At 39.3% G+C, this 21,462-nt stretch overlaps 2 protein-coding genes across 2 annotated transcripts in view; one reads left to right on the forward strand and one right to left on the reverse strand.

The window, feature by feature from the left end:
* LOC109111371 (cytochrome P450 4B1) overlaps nt 1-6,764 on the forward strand; it is a 33,513-nt gene extending 26,749 nt beyond the window's left edge. Inside the window, exon 12 of the mRNA XM_042740412.1 lies at nt 6,456-6,764. Coding sequence (XP_042596346.1) covers nt 6,456-6,633 — 178 coding nt within the window. The 3' untranslated portion in view covers nt 6,634-6,764. The remainder of the gene's footprint in view (nt 1-6,455) is intronic.
* A 7,946-nt stretch (nt 6,765-14,710) lies between these two features.
* On the reverse strand, nt 14,711-16,504 carry LOC122140080 (serine/threonine-protein kinase pim-2-like). The gene is made up of 7 exons (XM_042741868.1): nt 16,435-16,504; nt 15,801-16,046; nt 15,602-15,684; nt 15,386-15,457; nt 15,132-15,312; nt 14,908-15,011; nt 14,711-14,830 (listed from the first exon to the last, which is right to left on the reverse strand). Exons 1-7 carry the CDS (start codon nt 16,457-16,459, stop codon nt 14,711-14,713), a joined length of 831 nt encoding a protein of 276 aa, XP_042597802.1. The 5' UTR covers nt 16,460-16,504.
* Nucleotides 16,505-21,462: the final 4,958 nt, after the last annotated feature.

Consider the following 21,462-nt stretch of genomic DNA (forward strand, 5'->3'; position numbering starts at 1 on the left):
TAGTTTTTGTGAATGAAACATGTAAATTGTATATAAAATGAATTGATATCATGAATTTTCTTGTATGCAAATATGTTTGTGTAGCATATTTGGGGGCGGCTGTAGAAAATTCTGCTGTGATCTGATTGGTTGACTGAGTCCTGATAAGAACACCTGTGTCCTCTTACTAATCAAGCCTCAGACTCAATGTGTTTGTGTGTGTGTGTGAAGCCATCTCTCTACTCATACTTGGCCTGTGTGGAATTGTTGTGTTAACAATAAACCAACAATTGCCAACACTTGTAACCATGTAAATGTCTACTCCTACATGTTGAGAAGATAAACTGGAAACATGAGATTGATGACCGAATGAGTTTTAATGGACTCACCATTCCAGTAGCAATAGCCAAACCAACCTAATAGTCCTTCCAATTTTCTACATGTAGTGTACTTCAAACCTTAAATAAAAAAATTTAAAAAAAAATCTTATATCTAACTGTACTTGTAGATAATATAATATCAATGAAAGTCTACTTAAGTGCACTTTGTAAAAAGGCCAAATTAAAAATGATTCTCTAAAGAACATTTTAAATCATTGTTTTAATCGTGCTTCAAAGTACTCATTTTGATGTGTTGACTAACATACTAAAGCACATGTAAAGTAGTTAATTATAATTTTAACTGTAGCTGTAGTTATTCGATATTACATTGTTTTGATAGTGATTTAAAGAAATGACTGGTGATTATTTTAGTGTAGTTTTATTAGCATTGGACTATTGATGTGTAGGTTAGTGTTGTCACAGACGGGGAATCTTCAAGCACTGATCAACTGGTGAGTTCAAGTACAGAGCTAAGCCAGTACAACAAAGAGTCACTTCCCTTAATCGATGTGTCTGAATCTCCACAGAGCCACAACTACGGTCCACGAGGAGCAGGCAGAAGATCCACAAAGAATGTCCATGCAATCTTGATTCCAGCCGGTGAGTGAGTGAGGTGAGTATTTAAAAGGTGTGGTGATTGCTGGTGCAGGTGCAGGTAATTAGTATTCAGGTGACGGTTCACGTGGGCGGTGCATGGGAGATTGAGTGGATGGTGACTGGCAATGGTGACTGGGGCTGAGGGAACGAGCTGAGGGGTGTGACACTCCCCCCCCCTCCACGGGTGACTCCAGGCACCCTAGAGCGGCGACGGGGACGACCACGACCTCTGGGAGCCGGGCGGTCCGGGTGTTGTCGGTGGAACTCTTCGAGGAGAGCCGGGTCCAGGATGTCGTTGCGTGGTACCCACGACCTCTCCTCGGGACCGAACCCCTCCCAATCTATGAGGTACTCCAGGTGGCCGTTCTGCCGCCGGGATTCGAGGATCTCTTGGACCTGGTAGATGCTGTCTCCGAGGATCTCGGGTTGGTCTGGAGGGGGAGGCGGTTCCGGTTCTGTGGAGGAAGGAGAAACTGGATCAGTGTGACGTTTTAACAGTGAGACGTGAAACGTGGGTGAAATCCGGTAGCGTGGTGGTAGGTCCAGGCGGTAGGTGACGGGATTTATCTGGGAATGGATGGTGAACGGCCCTATGTAGCGGGGACTCAGCTTTTTGCAGGGCAGTCGGAGGCGGATATCCCGAGTGGAGAGCCAAACCTTGTCTCCAGGTAGATAGACGGGATTAGGCGATCTGCGGCGGTTAGCGGTCTCTGTATGCCTCCGAACTGCCCGTTGGAGATGGATGTGAGCTGAGTCCCACACCCTCTCGCTCTCCTGGAACCAGTGATCTACCGCGGGCACCTCAGAGACTTCTCCTGACCAGGGAAACAGCGGTGGTTGATAGCCTAAAACACATTGAAAAGGGGTTAAGCCTGTAGTGGTTTGGCGAAGGGAGTTTTGGGCATACTCAGCCCACGGCAGATACTGGCTCCAGGTATCCTGGTGTTGAGAGCAGTAAGTACGGAGGTACCGTGAGATTTCTTGAATCTTCCGCTCGGTCTGGCCGTTGGTCTGTGGATGATATCCAGAAGATAAACTGACGGATGTCCCGAGAAGCTGGAAAAACGCTCGCCAGACCCTGGAAATAAACTGAGGACCTCTGTCCGATACAATGTCCTGTGGAGTGCCATAATTCCGGAACACGTTGGTGAAGAGGGCTTCGGCGGTCTCGAACGCTGTGGGAAGACCTTTTAAAGGGATTAGTTTGCAGGATTTAGAAAAAACGATCTACAACAACCAGAATGGTAGTGTACCCCCGTGAGGGGGGAAGGTCAGTGGCGAAATCCACCCCTAGATGGGTCCAGGGTCGGCGAGGAATGGGCAGTGGTTGTAATTTACCTACGGGAAGTTGACGAGGTGTGGTGGTAACGGCGCAGACCGAGCATCCGAGGATGTACCGGGTAACGTCACGAACCATGTTCGGCCACCAGTACTTCTGCTGGATGAGCGAGAGGGGTTCGCCTGCTGCCAGGGTGTCCTGAGCCAGGTGACGTGTGCGCACTTTCCAGTAGAGGGAGTCGCTGGCTTGTGGGCACGTATATAAGACCCGTGGGAACCTCCGGAGGTGCAGGCTCCTCGAGGGTGGCGGCTCGAATTTCCTCGTCGATCTGCCAGAGGATGGGCGCGAGGAAAACGGAGGGTGGCAGAATCGAATCAGGCTCGTTGGTGTCTGGTTCTGGTGAGTACATACGGGACAGGGCATCTGCTTTAGTGTTCTTGTGACCGGGCTGATACGTGATCTGAAAATTAAAGCGAGCAAAGAAGAGTGACCAACGAGCCTGACGAGCATTGAGTATTTTGGCGTTCTGCAGATATTGGAGATTTTTGTGGTCGGTGACAACAGTGAATGGAAACTGGGCTCCCTCTAGCCAGTGCCGCCACTCCTCAAGGGCGAGTTTAATGGCTAACAACTCACGGTCTCCGATACCATAATTGCATTCGGCAGGAGAGAGTTTTTCTAGAGAAGTACGCACACGGATGGAGTGAGCAAGGTTCACCAGACCATTGGGATAACACGGCTCCAATGCCGTGGTTGGCCGCATCAACCTCTACGACGAAAGGCTTGGACGGGTCAGGATGTCGAAGTATGGGTGGTGAGGTGAAGAGGTGTTTAAGATGGCCGAAGGCCTCTCGAGCTTGGGATGTCCAGCGCAGCTGGCGCTGACCTCCTTTTAGGAGGGATGTTAGAGGAGCCGAGTGCAGGCTGTAGTTCTTGATAAAGCGTTCTGTAGAAATTGGCGAAGCCAAGGAAACGCTGGAGTTCTTTCACCGTTGTGGGCTCCGCCCAGTTGGCCACAGCATCCACCTTGGCAGACTCCATATGAACTCCCTCCGCAGAGATCACGTATCCGAGGAAGGAGACAGTAGTGCAGTGAAACTCGCACTTCTCAGCTTTTAGGTAGAGGTGATGGTCTCGGAGTCGTTGTAAAACGTGGCAGACATGGGTTTGGTGTTCTTCTATGTTCCGGGAGTAGATCAGGATATCGTCTATGTAGACAATGACGAATTGGTGGAGATAATCACGGAATATTTCGTTCATGAAAACTCTGGAAGATGGATGGACTGTTAGCAAGTCCATAGGGCATCACCTGATATTCGTAGTGCCCAGCAGGGGTGATGAAGGCAGTCTTCCACTCGTCTCCCTCTCGGATACGGATCAGGTTGTAGGCACTGCGGAGGTCGAGTTTGGTGAACACCTTGGCTTCGCGCAGTTCCTCCAGAGCCGCCGGAACGAGTGGTAACGGGTAGGCGAACTTGACGGTGTCGTCATTTAGCACCCGATAGTCGATGCATGGTCGAAGTCCGCCATCCTTTTTGGGGACGAAGAAAAAAACTGGATGCAGCTGGAGATGTGGATGGTCTGATGAACCCCTGATCGAGAGCCTCCTGGATGTATTCCTCCATCGCCACCTGCTCAGGACGGGAGAGTGGATATATTTTCCCATGCGGTAGTTTGGCACCTGGCAGCAGGTCGATACTACAATCCCAGGGCCGATGAGGTGGTAACCGGGTGGCTTGTTCCTTGCTGAACACATCGGAGTAGGAGGAGTAAAGGGCAGGTCTTCCTATGGAGGTGGAGTGCAATTGAAGATGCGGGTGGCGCAGACTGTGAACTCTGGACTGGTGAACGGTGAATGTGACTCTGGCATTCCGGGTCCCATGCCTGGATTTCCCCTGTGCTCCAGTTGATTTGTGGATTATGTTGGGCCAGCCACGGCCTACCCAGGACAACGTCAACGGTGGCGCGAGGAAGTACGAGGAGGGCCAGTTGTTCCCGGTGTCCGTGGGGCAGAACGAGTTGTAGCTCGTGTGTCCTTCTAGTTATTTTGCCACCGCCCAATGGTGATCCCTGAATGGTAGTGATACGGTAAGTAGTCTCATTCTGGATGATGGGAATACGGTGCTTGGTTACGAAGTGAGATGAGATGAAGTTGCTGGCGGCTCCGGAATCCACCAGGACATGGATGGAAAGATTACGTGAGTTAATTGTTATCTGGGCTTTGATATGAGGTATGGGAGATACTGATGGGGGTAAATGAGACTGTACTCACCATTGGGCGAGGCGGACGGACTGGGCAGGCGTGGATCAGGTGAGTGGCCTCGCCACAGTATAAAACACAGCCGCTCCTGGATACGGCGCCTCCGTTCAGAGGCTTCTAGGCGGTAGGAGTCGGTGATCATGGGTTCCTCCTGGTCTCGTGGTAGCGAGGGCGTTCTGGCCGATGGAGAGATGGCATATGAAGCCGTTGAGGCACAAGCCGAGAGGTGCTGAGCAACATTTATTGTCTTTCTAATGAATGTCTCTAGACTGACATTATCGTCGTAAATGACCATTTGCTTTCTGATCTGGGGTTTTAAACCTTTACGGTACGCAGCTAGTAGGGCAATTTGGTTCCAACCACTGGTGGCGGCTAATGTTCGGAAACGGAGAGTGTAGTCGTGTATTTCAGCGGCTCCCTGCCGGAGATTTAAGAGTTCATCATGGATTGAGAGAGGAGTTAGAGCCACCCCGAACACTTCCTGGAGGTGAGTGACGAAGGCGTCGAATGAGGATAGAACTGGACTTTTGGAGCTCCAAAGAGCCTCTGCCCATTGTAGCGCTCGTCCGGTGAGAAGAGAGATCACAAAGGCGACTTTGGTGGCCTCATTGGGGAATTTACAGGTATTCGCGTTGACGAACAGTGAGCACTGCAGAATAAACCCACTGCAGCCACTCGGTTCACCCGTATAGCACGTGGGACGTGCAAGGGGCGTGCTGTTGGTGGCGGAAGCACCGGTTTCGGTGTGTGGTGAAACTTACTGTAGTACTTGGCGGAGGGCAGTCACCATTTCGGTGAACGGGTCCGGAGCAGCTCCCTGAGCTGCAGCGTTAACATCCATGGGAGATATGAAGTTCTGTTTTAGGTGCTGGAATCCTGTCACATCCACACAAGGAGAGGAGAAGACGGGTAAGTATTTTCGTGAAGCTTTATTAGCATAGCACTATAACGGAGCAGGTAAGTGTGGTCACAGACGGGGAATCTTCAAGCACTGATCAACTGGTGAGTTCAAGTACAGAGCTAAGCCAGTACAACAAAGAGTCACTTCCCTTAATCGATGTGTCTGAATCTCCACAGAGCCACAACTACGGTCCACGAGGAGCAGGCAGAAGATCCACAAAGAATGTCCATGCAATCTTGATTCCAGCCGGTGAGTGAGTGAGTGAGGTGAGTATTTAAAAGGTGTGGTGATTGCTGGTGCAGGTGCAGGTAATTAGTATTCAGGTGACGGTTCACGTGGGCGGTGCATGGGAGATTGAGTGGATGGTGACTGGCAATGGTGACTGGGGCTGAGGGAACGAGCTGAGGGTGTGACAATTACATTCAATATTTTACATGTATTACAGTAAATTGCAGCTTCATTACAAATGTGTAATTTAATTTAAATACATGACATACAAGTTACAATAGAAATGACATAAATGACATTTTAGCTTTTCATAAATGCTTGTCAGTGCATTCATCCCTACACTAACCATATTTCAAAGACAATAAAATTATGAAATTATAAAGATGTACTTAAGTCATGTGGGTCTGAAGCACTCTGAAGTTCAGCTAACTGCATTTAATATAAATCTAAACTATAATACAGTTTCATTTAATTGCACATAACATGCAGTGAAGTGTCTGAAAACGTTACAATCAGTTTTCACTAAAGTATATATTCTTAAAATATATTATTTCCATAATTAGTACTGCTTAAGTATGCTCAGTGGTTGTATTTTCTTTCTTCATTCTTCATTTATTCAAGTGTTTTTATAAACAATACACGTCTATGTGTATGATTAAATAAACTATTATTTAAAAAAAAAAAACTAGATTGTGCCATATCCAAAAGTGTTGTTTACAAGTGTGTGATTTGTGAACAAATTTTCCCGAATTTTTAGTTCTCAGTATTAATGCAAACATATTTGCTACTGTGCTTATTTAAAGAAAGCTTCTGGTGTGTATTTGATTACAGAAACTGCATCGGACAGAACTTTGCCATGAATGAGATGAAAGTCGCAGTGGCGCTGACACTGAAGAAATACCGGCTGATTAAAGACCCCCAGCACATCCCCAAGATGATCCCTCAAGTCGTGCTCAGATCACTCAATGGAATTCACATCAAGATCAAACCAGTAGAAAATGATTTATGATCTGTTTGCGGGTACATTGAGTCTGTTTGACATGCTAGGAGGTGTGTTTGCCTTAATGACTTCATTTAAATATTTAATATACATTTAACACCTGGAAACTGGATGGTTAATAAATACCACACACTAAAGTGGCCCAACTGTGTAATGAATTCAGTCCTTAAGCCCTGATCACACCATCAGTATGAACAAACACTTTTACTCATGCCAGCTCTCATCAAATATTCACTGGCAGTGTAAACGGGGCTTGATTGTCTGTTATACTATACTTACAACATAGCATTTAAAAATTCTGAAGGGAAAACTTCCAAGCAATATGAATTAACTTTAAGTACTGAATGAATCTTTTGCATCAGCTACTTTACTACATGAATTCTAAAACTAGAGATCTCTAATATATAATAAATACAGATGAAATCTTTTGATCTGTAACTAGTGCAAAAAAGATGAAAAAATACATGTTTATTAATTTATTTTTTTTGACAAGCCTTTTTGTGTATAATGAAATGTAATCTATTTTAGTGTTTTTTCATATAGTTTACTCTCATCAGCACTACACATTTTAAATAAAAATTCAGTTTTACACTAAATTAAACTGAGGTGATCCTTAGAAGAATAGTTCAACTAAAAATAGAAATGCACTCATTTACTCACCTAATGATTTATGACTCAGCAATGTATGACTTTCATGAAACGCAAAAAAAAAAAAAAAAAAAAAAAACTTTTTTTTTAATCCATACAATGATATTTAACAGGGTTCAATGTATTTTGGAAGCGTGTATGAAGCCCCTCTGCTGGAACCTTCAGGCATCAACAACACCATCAACAGCTTTCAAGGGTTAAGTGGGGAAGTCGTGGCCCAGTGGTTAGAGAGTTTGACTCCTAACCCTATGGTTGTGGGTTCGAGTCTCGGGCCGGCAATACCACGACTGAGGTGCCCTTGAGCAAGGCACCGAACCCCCAACTGCTCCCTGGGCGCCACAGCATAAATTGCTTCCCACTGCGCCGGGTGTGTGTTCACGGTGTGTGTGTGTTCACTGCTGTGTGTGTGCACTTTGGATGGGTTAAATGCAGAACAGGAATTCTGAGTATGGGTCACCATACTTGGCTGTATGTCACGTCACTTGCTCTCTATGCAGACTATGAATGGGGTAAGATGAGCCATGTCATATATCATGAAAACTGCAGAATTTACCATATCTTTAGGACAAACTTTAGGTTCTGTTTCTCAAGTATGCACCAAGACTTGTGCATCTTTCGTCCTCCATTTTATTTGTTCAGTTATTTTCAATGAAAAACAGTAACTTGAATGTATATTAATAATCTATTATACTAGACTATACTTATATATATATATATATATACATACAGGTGCATCTCAATAAATTAGAATGTCGTGGAAAAGTTCATTTATTTCAGTAATTCAACTAAAATTGTGAAACTCGTGTATTCAATAAATTCACTGCACACTGACTGAAGTAGTTTAAGTCTTTGGTTCTTTTAATTGTGATGATTTTGGCTCACATTTAACAAAAACCCACCAATTCACATTCTCAATAAATTAGAATATGGTGACATGCCAATCAGTTAATCAACTCTAAAAAACTGCTGAGGATTTTTTGTTATTTTTGAGTGTTGTCTCTGTTTTTTTTTCTATTGTATACAATATTGTGGGGGAGTGTGCTGATCTGACAGTTGTCCAAGACAATCATTGACACCCTCCACAAGGAGGGTAAGACACAACCATTCATTGCCAAAGAAGCTGGCTGTTCACAGAGTGCTGTATCCAAGCATGTTAACAGAAAGTTGAGTGGAAGGACAAAGTGTGGAAAGAAAAGATGCACAACCAACAGAGAGAACAGCAGCCTTATGAGGATTGTCAAGCAAAATCGATTCAAGAATTTGAGTGAACTTCACAAGGAATGGACTGAGGCTGGGGTCAAGGCATCAAGAGCCACCACACACAGACGTGTCAAGGAATTTGGCTTCAGTTGTTGTATTCCTCTTCTTAAGCCACCCCTGAACCACAGACAACGTCAGAGGTGTCTTACCTGGGCTAAGGAGAAGAAGAACTGGACTGTTGCCCAGTGGTCCAAAGTCCTCTTTTCAGATGAGAAAAAGTTTTGTATTTCATTTGGAAACCAAGGTCCTAGAGTCTGGAGGAAGGGTGGAGAAGCTCATAGCCCAAGTTGCTTGAAGTCCAGTGTTAAGTTTCCACAGTCTGTGATGATTTGGGGTGCAATGTCATCTGCTGGTGTTCCATTGTGTTTTTTGACTTCATCCATTTACCAAGAAAACCAAAGTCACTGCACCCGTTTATCAAGAAATTTTGGAGCACTTCATGCTTCCTTCTGCTGACCAGCTTTTTGAAGATGCTGATTTCATTTTCCAGTAGGATCTCTATACCCCAGAGAGAATCTATGGAGTATTTTCAAGAGGAAAATGAGAAACAAGAGACCAAACAATGCAGATGAGCTGAAGGCCACTGTCAAAGAAACCTGGGCTTCCATTCCACCTCAGCAGTGCCACAAACTGATCTCCTCCATGCCACACTGAATTGAGACAGTAATTAAAGCAAAAGGAGCCTCTACCAAGTATTGAGTACATGTACAGTAAATTAACATACTTTCAAGAAGGCCAACAATTCACTAAAAATTTGTTTTTTATTTATGTATTTATTTTTTTATTGGTCTTATGAAGCATTCTAATTTGCTGAGATAGTGAATTGGTGGGTTTTTGTAAAATGTGAGCCAAAATCATCACAATTAAAAGAACCAAAGACTACTTCAGTCAGTGTGCACTGAATTTATTTAATAGACGAGTTTATTTAATACTGCGTAATTCTTCAATGATAGGTTTAAAAGAAGATTCAGTTTAGATGTGATTTGTTTCATATTTAAGTGAAACTGTATGTGTGGCTTTGGAGCCCCCTACAGTTAAGTGAGTGGAATTCACCGTCGTAAATATACCACTGTCCTAATTACAGAGGATAGCTGTGCACGCGCAGTTGTTGCTGCCGTAAAGCGATCCACCCTTTTAAAGTTTTGTACAGCTCACTGAACTTATGCACTTCGAGAACAGACTTTTGGAAAGAAACAGAAGCTGTTCATCTTTTTAGAAGTCACTGTACCATCAGAGTGACCTTGAAACTCATTTTTCAAGGTAAAAAACTTGTTTTAAAACTTTTGGGTGTCTAGTGTCATTTTGATATTCTACCGTATATTTGTATTATTGGCTGTTGTGTGTTGTATGACTGTTAGATATATTATTGTGTGGTTGGATATATGTAATAGCAAAAAGTTGTTTGAAAGTATGTTCTCATCGCAAAATGATTCAGTGTTTTGAAGCGCCTGCTGGTCAAAAGTGTGTCAAATCAATTAAAAAAAAAAAAAAAAAAAAAAAAAAAAAAAAAAATATATATATAATATATATATATATATATATATATATATATATATATATATATATATATATATATATATATATATAAATAAATAACCTTAGGCTAAAACATGCTTAAAACAGCTTTTAAAAGCCAATTTTATTGAAAGTATAATACATTAAATGCAATAAAAATAATAAAATATCATTAAATATAAGTGCCTGCCTGTATAATATGTGGTTTTAAAAACATTTTATATTCATTTGCAGGGCTTGCTTTGTTTGTTTTCTGTAGAGCTTTTATATAGAGGCCAGTGAGAGACTATTAATTACTTATCATCACAGATGGCTCATTAAAAAAGTCTACAAGGAAGGCATCTTTTTTTTTTATTCCAAAACTTGTAAAAACTGGTAAAAACATACAGAAACAGGGAAGCGAGACATAAATATATTACAAAAAAGAGCAATCATAAATATATATATATATATATATATATATACAAAAATAAACCTACAGTCTTTTAGAAAAGTCTAAGAGATGAAACGAGAGAGTCCAATTCAACAAGAAAAAGGGGGAAAGACAAAGGAGATTTAAGCCAATTTTGCTTATGAATGAAGAATTTTGCATTCAATTTAAGAAAATTAACAACATATTCAGCAGATAATAGTTTTGGATTTTAGAAGATAACATCTTTGAGGACAAAAGTATGGGACACATTTGTAAGGTTAGAAACATAGTTGCTCAAGTCAACCCATCATTTGTTGGTAACACCACAATCAAAAAACAAACGGGCAGCTGTTTCCTCAACAAAACGAGCAAGACTCATCGACGTTAGAATACTTAGAAATAAACAAATTAACGGTAAATTTTATGAAGGATTTGATAATAATCCCCTTAACCTTGTTAGAAATGCAAAATTTACTTTTTTATATTTGTTATAAAGGAACCCCAATAGAATTTCCCTCTTGGAGTAATCTTTCTCTTTGTCTGAAATATTTTGCGGATATGTCTGTTATTGTATTTCTGATCTAAAATAACAATACCACCCAAACATAAAGCCAGATAAACACTGTTGCCTTACTGAATTTAAGGTGACTTGTAATTAACTGGGTTAAGCCTGCTGGGATGGCTCTCATCAAAGTATTATATTCCTTTGGTGGGACTGGAAAATTATGGAGATTCATAAATTGTTCATAAGTTAAAATATTACCAAAATCATCAAACACAGATAGAATACAGTTCAAGTTGTTATTAAACCATCTAGGGGGGAAAGAGACTGATTTCTGACCGTTATATCAGAATTATTCCAAAGGAGAACTTTGTGGTGGGAGAAACCATGGACAAAACACTATTACCACGAAAGAAGACATTGCTGATGGAAGTTAGATTAGGTAATTATTAATTATAAATTAAGGAAACCTATTAAGATAGGACACCAAGTTGGTCAAATATCTTATTTGGAATAAAAAACCACAGTGACATTGGATTTGTAAAGCATCTTTTCAGGGTGTTTACAGTGTCTGCGAAGTCCAAATAATCAAGGACACCTTCGCTTCTGGAGTTAGCAAGCACATCTCTTTTTAACTTGTATAGTCTATTTTTCCAAATAAAATCTTTAAATATTTTATTAATTTCCTTTATAGCTTTATCGTTGACAGACAAAGAAAGAGCAGAATATACAAACGTTATGAAACGTTATGAAGAGACGAGAATACTTTTTGTACACGAAGAAAACAAAAATAACAACTTTATTCAACAATTTCTCGCCTCTGTGTCTCTCCAAATTTGACAAATCTGAGGCGTACGCTCTTCTGTGTCTGTCCAGACAATCATCCATGCATTCATTGAAATCTCCTCCCAGAAGAAAATAAGCATCAATATACTTCCTATTTAGCTTCCTAAGTTTATCCACTAAATGAGAGAACATTACTCTGTTGGATGCACGAGAGTTGTGACCATATACACAGCAAGCTATGAAGGTGGCATTATCTTGATTGATTTCAGCAATAACCCATCTGCCTTCATCAGAGCCCAGAGTTTCTAAAACTGTCCCTTTGAATCATAATAGCAGTCCCAGCTGAGTGATTGCTGCCATGGCTAAAGAAATTGAGTTTCCCCATTGATTCCTCCAAAACCTAACATCCGTTTCCTCTGAGTGAATTTCTGGAAGAAAGATAAGATCAGCTGCACTTCTTTTACCAAATAAAAAATGGCTTTTCTTTTTAAACTGTCCTGCAAACCTCGAACATTCAACGTTACAACAGACAAAGCCTTGAACTTGTACTCCATAAGAAGAGCCACCAAACAATTTAAACAACAAAAGATAGCGTTGTTTAGCTTTAACCTAAATGTAAAGGGAGAGGTGGTTAATATAACCACATAAAATATATTGAGATGAAAAACAATTAGAGAATAAAAAAGTCAAGATTAATATTAAGGATAACAACAATTAAAGAGGATCAAAAATAGTAACTTCCATATTGCAAAATTTTACACCAAATTTATTTTATCAAATCATGTCATGGAGGAAGTGTGCTCAAAAGCATTTGATTGTAGTTTCAACAGTATGGCTTTACATGGGGGGTATAATATATATAGTTAGGTGTTGTTTTAAAAAACTAAATATTTTCCTTTCATTTTCTATTTATCGTCATTAGTGTCCCATTTCGTTATCATCAGTTATTTAAGCACTGGGTCATTAGATGTAAAAGGATAGTTCACCCAAAAATGAAAATTCTGTCCATAATTTACCCACCCTCAAGATGTTCCAAACCTGTATAAATATTAGATATAAATATAAGATATTCCTTGGACACCATGGTACAAAAAATAGATACTATATTAAGTCAATGGTGTCCAAGATCTGTTTGTTTAGTGACATTCTTCCAAATATCTGCCTTTGTGTTCAGCAGAACAAAGAAACTTCTAAAGGTTTTGAACAACTTGAGGGTAAGTAAATTATGACAGAAATGTTGTTTCTATCCCTTTAACATCCTGTTATATTTTCTGCTAAGAGCAATTTATCTCCATACAGCTATAAAAAGCATACATTATTTGGTGAATTTTTCTTTCAAACCAAAACATAACAAAACAGGACATTTACATACAATATATTAAAACTCATCCTTTTTTTACAACACATCATATTGACAATTCTCTATTTTTCCATAGATGGCAAATTGCACTATACTCATTACAAAAACAACAAAAAGGTAATAAAAACGAAGGTGGTCTGTGGAAATGAGGAGGCAAACCTCATATTCACACTCTGGACAAAAATAAAGCCAGGGACGCGATCTCACGAAGATTTTACTGGCCTGGCATGTCACAGACATCGACCAATGGGTACTAAGCACATCTGTTGATTCAATATAAAAAATAAAAAATATTTTCATGTCATAATAAGATTGTTAATAATTTCAAAAATAAACAAACCATAATTTCTGTGAGCCTAACACTTCTGTCTTCGACAAGATGGCACAGTGTGAACAATGCCAAGCCAGTAGGTCCTCCCTGAAACAGGGGACTGACTACAGACCTATTGAGGTACGAGTTCTTTTATAAAACAGATGTTGCAACCAGAATGGATAAATATAACTGAAACTGAGAGCAAGGTATATTTACACTAAACAAGAAACAAATCAAAACACAAGCCTGATAAACACAACTATGGCAACAAATGAAAACTTAGAAACACAGGAAACCAATGAAACAGGAGAAAGAAAAAAAAACAGGTTAACAGAAAACAAGAAAAACAATAACTTTTAATTTTTTAACTCTAGGTTAAACAGCCATTGGAGCTGTTGGGCATGGATCTCATTGGTAAGCTGTCACTGAGTGAGGACAGTATTCAGTACATTTGTGTGATCATCGATTACCTCACGAAGTGGCCCCAGGCTTATCCTTTGAGGTCCAAATCCACCAAAGAGGTCGCTGAGTGCTTGATCAAGTTTGTGCACATGTTTGAAGCCCCTAAAAGGGTCTTAACTGACCAGGGCAAAGAGTTCGTCAATGAGGTAAGTTCTGTGTGAAGATAACATCCATAGAACAAAGCTTCATTTTTCATGTAGTTGTTTTTCTTCTTATTTTAATAATGTTGAAAATGTTACATATTCTCAAAGGGGCTTTAATGAGAATGTGGTGCCATCAATGAATCATTTGTGAATGTTAAACAATGCCTAAAAGATTTGCATACGCAGGGTAAGAGTTGTGGAAGTGTACACAAGACGGTAAGCGTAAATTAAATATGCATTTAAGGTGTAAGTTGAATGTAATATTTGTAGGATTTTAATTTTTTTCGTAATTTTAATTTTTGTATTGTGTGTATTTAGTTTATTGTTAAAGTGAAGTTAATATGATTAACATTGTTCTGACTTCTTCGGCAGCAGATCCTCTTCTTTCATCTTTATTTTTAATAAGCTGTAACAATGAGATGCTATTATAGTTTTTATTAAGATTTAGATTTTTAGATTAAGTTAAAGTTTATTTTATTTCAAGTAGCAGAAATATTTTCTATAGGTTTCAGTTAACTAAAGATGATAACTAATTAAATAATTCCTAAGGTTGTGATGTTCTTCTTATTAGAACAGCTGCATGCTGGTTTAGGCTCAGTCTGGAGCGGATCTCTGTAGCATCAGGACTCTGGTTTGAGCCGGCGCTGCGTGTCCAGCTCCTCCAGCATCCACACAGAGCCCTCAGTCACACTCCAGAGTGAAGCACAGCATTACACAACACATGAACACCGCCTGCTGTCCACTCGTCCTCACTGCAGGTGTCCAGCTGTCTCTGCTGCTCCTGTGTCCTGCACTCCTGCTCACCCTGTGTTCACAATCACAGCCAGTTACCTACATTTATCCTGACAGGACAATCCAGCTGTCCGGTCAACACTGAGTCACTGAGATGAGTGTGCTGTGATTGGCCACCTGTGGAGCGTAACCAGGGATGCTGTTCAATGTCCTGTAAGCTGGGACGCTCGTCCGCTGCTGCTCTAAGACACCATCTAATCAACTGACAGCAGTCTGTTACACACAACACAGTACTTGAGCAACACAACATCAACTTCTGCTCGCTCCGGCTGTGATTTCTGACGGTGAACAGCTGCATGTTTGCCATCTCTTGCCTGCAGACAGGTGACTCATAATTCTGTGGAGATCCTGGCAAGGATCCGGCCGTTCCAGGATCAGGACGTAGCGGCCGGGATGGTCAAACCACTCCAGCAGCTTCAGGACACTGGGACAGACAGGAGCTGAACTGACCCGGGTCATCAACGCGACCTCCAGCGGCAGCAGACCCTGACCTTCCTGCAGCGGCAGAGATACCAGACCCTTGAGTCATCGCTAGACGGCTGAGTGTGGGTTCATGTGTGTATCAAACCTTACATGTGACTGAACTTACAACTTCCATGTCCTCGTGCCCCTCGTCTTTAGTCACGTACTTGATGGCCACCTGCAGCCAGATGAACCACAGTACATTACACCTGCTAATGATGACAATAACCTCGTGCTCTGTACAGATGAAATACGGTTTATGCCACAAGTGTCCTAAATGAGGGCTGTTTGAATGAATTAAGGAGGACAGAAAATGTCTTACTGGCAATCCATCAGAGCTGCGGGTCCCAGCAAACACAGAGCCGAATCCACCTTGACCCAGCATTGGGCCCTTTATATACGCATCTGCAACAACCACAAGATCACCAGAAATTAGAAAACATTTACTGTAATCATCATCAGTGGTGAACATTTCAATGGCAAATCCCTTAATTCAGCGATGTCTTCAGAATAAGTCTGACCTTCAGCAGAGCGTTTGGCGGGTCTCTCGTCTGAGGTGCAGGGATCTTCATCCTCCGAGCTCCGCCTCTTCCTCTTCCTTTGAGTCGACTCAGAAGGCAGAGGAGAGATATAGCCAGGCAGCTCTGGACTCCACGGCCGGGTCGGGGTGGACAGTGCTTTCTGAATGTGGTCTCCACACTGTCTCCCAGCCTCCTGACCAGCAGCCATCTGGGTTAAAGCAGCAGTGGATCTGGAGCGGCCCGCAGCTGAAAGAGCAGCAGCCTTTCACTCTCTATTTCACACTCGTTGACTTTCTTCTGGTTTTTAACGAGTTTCTTGAAATAAATCATCTGAACAATATCTTGAGGTTTAGTAACCGTGGTATGAGCGGAATAATTAACTCTGGTCAGATTATTATTGAAAAATAGGAGCTGAACAAGGATGCAAAGTGAACAAGGATGCAAAGTGACACATAATACACTTTTTTATGAAATGGCAGTTTTTCATATTCATTTAGTGCAATAAGTGCTTATTTAACTGGGAGTATTCGAGATAAATTTGCTAAACTGCACAAACGTATTAATGTGAGGATAGTCTAATACAACATCATACCATAACATACCAACAACAAATATGAAAAATTAAAACACTCACCTCGTCTTTCGCCGAACTGAGCCATCAAAAATATCCTAAAAATCTCTCCTTCACAACATAAGAAAAGATGACCAAACAAACCAAACAAAAACCAATAAAAGAAATAAAATACTCCTCAGAAATAATCTCAAAAAGTCAATTCAAAGAAAATATCCTCCACAGAAATTATATGAAGTAATTATGAAATCACTTTCTGCGCTCATCAAAGTCTGTCTCGAGAGTCTCGCCTTCAAACATATACTAAGTATACATGATAAAACAGTTGTTTGCGTGCACCGTATAAAAACAGCATGATTCAGGATTGATTTGCACACCTTATTAAACATTGCTGAAACTTAAACTGCCACGATGTAAATAATATAAAACAAATTAATTAAGCTACACTTGCACAATTTGCAGACAGCACATACTTTGTGGTCAAAATGAGCCTAAACTACAAAATAATACGCTTGATTAGTGATAGAAAAGATCCATTTCTAAAAGCAGAAACATAATAGGGCCAGTTTGAAAAGTTGTAATTACATTACATTTACATTTACAAGCGACTTACAAATGAGGACAATGGAAGCAAAAAACAACAAAAGAGCAATGATATACAAGTGCTATAACAAGTCTCAGTTAGCCTAAACACAGTATACGTAGCAAGGGCTTTTAAATAATATAATTAATAAAAAGAAAACAGATACACTGTAAAACCGGACAAGCAACTCAACTCAAACCGTTCGAGTAAACAGATATCCTTAAAAACCTGACAAGTTATGTTAACTCAAACAGTTTGAGGAAACCGATTGCCTTAAACCATTTAAGTTTTAAAACTAATAGTTGTGAGTACTCTGAACTTAATTCAGTTGAGTTCACTGAAAGAAGATATACTTTGCAATTAAGTAATTAAGTGATCAACTGAGTGATAATTGAGCACCAGTGATGAATAATTATAATTATATATAATTATATTATAATTATAATAATTATGATGATAATTACTTACAGTTCGTGAAAATGTTAGGCCTAAATACAGTTAGTAAATATTAAACATATTTATTAAATATAGCTGTATTTATTTGGTTGTCATACTTATTGTTTTAATTTGTGAAAATGTTAGGCCTAAATACAGTTAGTAAATATTAAACATATTTTTGTAATTTGAGTTTGTGCTGAAGGAGTCCCGATCAAGTATTGAGTGCAGAAATGAACTTGAAATTTTCTGTTTTGCAAATCCCTTTTTTTATTGATCTTAGAAAATATTGTAATATTTTCAGATACTGGATTTTTGACTTTCATGAGCTGTAAGCTCTAATCATCAAAATAAAATAAATAAATAAAATTAAATGTAATGACCCTAGAATATATGAAAGTTTCACTTTTTGAAATAAGTTACCAAAAAAAATCTAATTTTTCATGATATTTAAATTTTTTGAGATGCACCTGTATGTATGTATATATGTATATTTTTTGAGCAGAGCCGGCCCAAGGCTTAAGTGAACTAAACAACTTCTTGGGGCCCCCAAGAGTACAAGAAATGACAGCTTGATTTAAAATGACAACTTGATATATTTTTTTTTTAGTGTCAATGGACCATGGTAATGTACAAAAACGGGATATTAAATAATAAAATCTATACGTATCATCATATTATTCCACATCGATGCGTCATGCACAACTCAGATCAGAATCAGATCAAAGGTGTTTCCGAACAAATAGTTTTCACAAGATTACAGATTTCTACATGCTCACGGATCTTCCCATTATAACAAGAAAAGAGCTTTCTCACATAATTTGTTTAAAATTTGAAGAAAAGTTTTGTTTGTCCACGTATACTGTTTCAGGAATGACAAACGCAAATGTAAAAAATTACGCAAGTGAATCAGTTAAATTGTACCGCAAGTCATTGCTATGATTAACAGTGATAAATTATGTAGCAATGGATGGAATGAGCTACAGTATCTGACAAGCTGATGTCAAAATAGAGCTGTGCAAATTCAGAGTAACAAACATACAGCAGCAACAAGTCTGTGGTGGCTGAATTTAGCAGCTTCTACAGTTAAAGATAAAATACTTAATGCATTATTATTTAATTATTGGATCATTAATAATTATCTTTTTATTCATACTTTAGTAGAAGTAAAAGTACAAAAATTTGGTATAATAGTCATTTTCTAATAAATCCATAAGCAAGACACGACAAAAACCAGGGAGTGGATCCTCTGCTGCCATCTACTGGTTATAATGGTAATTTCATGTCATTTTAATCTTAAAAATCCTTGTTTTCCACCAGGAGACACATTTCTGGCATTTTTTTTTTAATTTTTGTGAATGAAAAGTGAATCTTTTAAGTGAAATTTCCTGCACAACTGTAGAGTTAAAAAAGTAATGTAAGCATTTAAATATTTTAAGTGTTTTAAAAAGATTTACTATAGACGAACAATGGGTAAATGGCAGTGTGTAATTTTTGTTTGTTTGTGTTAAATATTCATGTATCTCACTCCAGTCAGGCAACTAATGTTAGCAATCCTGATATATTATAATATAATATAACATTTTACTTAGCTTGTTTTAGATTTTTGTTTTTGTTTTTTTTTTTATATTTGTTTTAATGGGTTTATTTGTTTTTTTTTTTTTAATTATTTTTGATTTAATTGGTTTGGTACTGATAACAGCTTAACATTATTTATTTACCTTAGCCTTGCTTTGGTGTTTTGATATTATTTTGCATTTTTTTTATGGTTCTGTTTTATAGTTGTTTTTTTTTATGTACAGATGGCTTGCTGCTGTGTATAATAATTTATGTTGTTAAAATAACATTATTTTCTGTAAATTCATTGTCTGCTGGTTTATTTAGATACTTTTCAGTACACCACATTAAGTATGCCAGCTAGTACTGTAGGACTTTTTAATGATGAAGCACAAATGAGCACCTGAGCTCTGTTAATGTGAGTTTGCTACTGTTACAATTAAAAATCATAGAAGGGTAAAAACATTGGAATGATGTAAGCAACACAGCTACAACAAATACAACTGATAATGGGCATGTTAGATGTCATATTGGCAGTAAAATTCTGCTTTGGGCCCCATGAAGGCTTGGGCCGACCCTGTGTTTGACCCTCTAACTCTAGCACTCTCTATTCTGATACAGTTCTCTAAAAAAAACTTGCCCCTTTTACACTTGCACTCTATTCATTTACTAACTGCTTGTTTTCTTAATAAAACTAACTAAGACACTTTTTTTTGTTTAAATTGACAATTTTAGAATTGCACTCTATTCATTTACTCGAGTCCCGGGCCGGCAGGAATTGTGGGTGGGGGGAGTGCATGTACAGTTCTCTCTCCACCTTCAATACCACGACTTAGGTGCCCTTGAGCAAGGCATCGAACCCCCAACTGCTCCCCGGGCGCCGCAGCATAAAATGGCTGCCCACTGCTCCGGGTGTGTGTTCACAGTGTGTGTGTGTGTTCACTGCTCTGTGTGTGTGTACTTCGGATGGGTTAAATGCAGAGCACTAATTCTGAGTATGGGTCACCATACTTGGCTGATTTTGATGTGTTTTTTAAAAATAAGTTATATATATAAAGGATTAATTCTTATTACCTGTTTCCATATTTGGTTTGTTTTCTTGTTATTTGTTTTCTTTTTATTTATTATACAATTAACAAAAGCAATTTCAGAAATCTGGTCACCTTAAAGGGATACTCCATCCCAAAATGAATATTTTGTCATTAATCACTTACTCCCATGTCGTTCCAAATCCATAAAATCTTTGTTCATCTTTGGAACACAATTTAAGATATTTGGATGAAAACCGGGAGGCTTGTGACTGTCCCATAGACTGCCAAATAAATAACAGTGTCAAGGTCCAGAAAAGGATGAAAGTCGTCGTCAGAATACTCCATCTGTCATCAGACGTGCAATCTGGGTTATATGAAGCAACGGGAACACTTTTTGTAAGCGAAGAAAACAAAAATAACGACTTTATTCAATAATTCCTTTGTCAACGGTCTCCTCTGTGTCTCTCCATATCACCGTATGCTGTGTATGCTCTTCTGTATCATCGGCACCACAATGATGCACTGTTTTATTTAAAATCAAAGTTAAATACATGTGGAAACAGCGCATCCTTGTGGCGTGGATAATACAGATTTGATGTCTTAATGAAAAACACTGCAGTTAAAAAAAATGATTTTTCCCCACAAAATTGTACTTTTGTGCAGAGATGTCCATAAAAACATAATCATAATTGTGATTTTTCTTTTTGTCCTGACATGAAAATAACATCTTTAAAATTCAGCTATTTTAAAATGAAACTCTTCATTGCACTACAGGGCCTTTGCTTGAAAAGCCTTGACCAACCAGAGTGAATCAGACATGAAGTGTAATTTGTATTCTTTATTTTTTCCTTCATTTTAGAGAAGTATAGACCATGTTGCTATAGACATCAGGCCTTAAGTCATGCATCAGTTATTTATGATCCAATAGCTCTTCTACTAAAATTATGTATATAGCCTGTATATTATGAGTACAGTCTAATATATAGAAAAAGGCTATTGTCAAGGCAATGAAGAGGAAAGATCTAATCACAGCTAGACTTTAAGACGAAGAACAATAAGATGATCCACTTGCAACAATAAAAACACAGGAGAGAGACACTGCAGCATAAACACAATACAAGACAAAGAAGAGGGCAAGATACACACAGAGTTATGAGGGTAAAACAAAGCACAGGTGAAGCTAATCAATGAACTACAGAAACAGACTACAATAAATGAAACAGAAATTCTACTGGTCTCTACTGGTTATTTATGATCCAATAGCTCTTCTACTGGTCTCACAGACTGTTCTCCTCCCCTCAGGACGGAGGTATAGGAGTGTGACCTGCAGATTAAGGAACTCCTTCTTCCCCTCAGCTATTAGACTCTTAAACAGGTCAAGTCAAGTCACCTTTATTTATATAGCGCTTTAAACAAAAAAGATTGCGTCAAAGCAACTGAACAACATTAATTAGGAAAATAGTGTGTCAATAATGCAAAATGACA

Source organism: Cyprinus carpio, chromosome B16 (genome assembly GCF_018340385.1).
Source record: "Cyprinus carpio isolate SPL01 chromosome B16, ASM1834038v1, whole genome shotgun sequence".
In the NCBI taxonomy this organism is placed as follows: Eukaryota; Metazoa; Chordata; class Actinopteri; order Cypriniformes; family Cyprinidae; genus Cyprinus; species Cyprinus carpio.

Coding starts and splice junctions, on each gene's coding strand:
- LOC122140080 (XM_042741868.1), bottom strand. CDS start 16,459: ATGGCTCAGTTCGGCGAAAGACGAG. Junction 15,313..15,385: donor TAAGTTCAGTCACATGTAAG/GTTTGATACACA, acceptor CTGCCGCTGCAG/GAAGGTCAGGGTCTGCTGCC. Junction 15,012..15,131: donor TATGAGTCACCTGTCTGCAG/GCAAGAGATGGC, acceptor TCAGTTGATTAG/ATGGTGTCTTAGAGCAGCAG.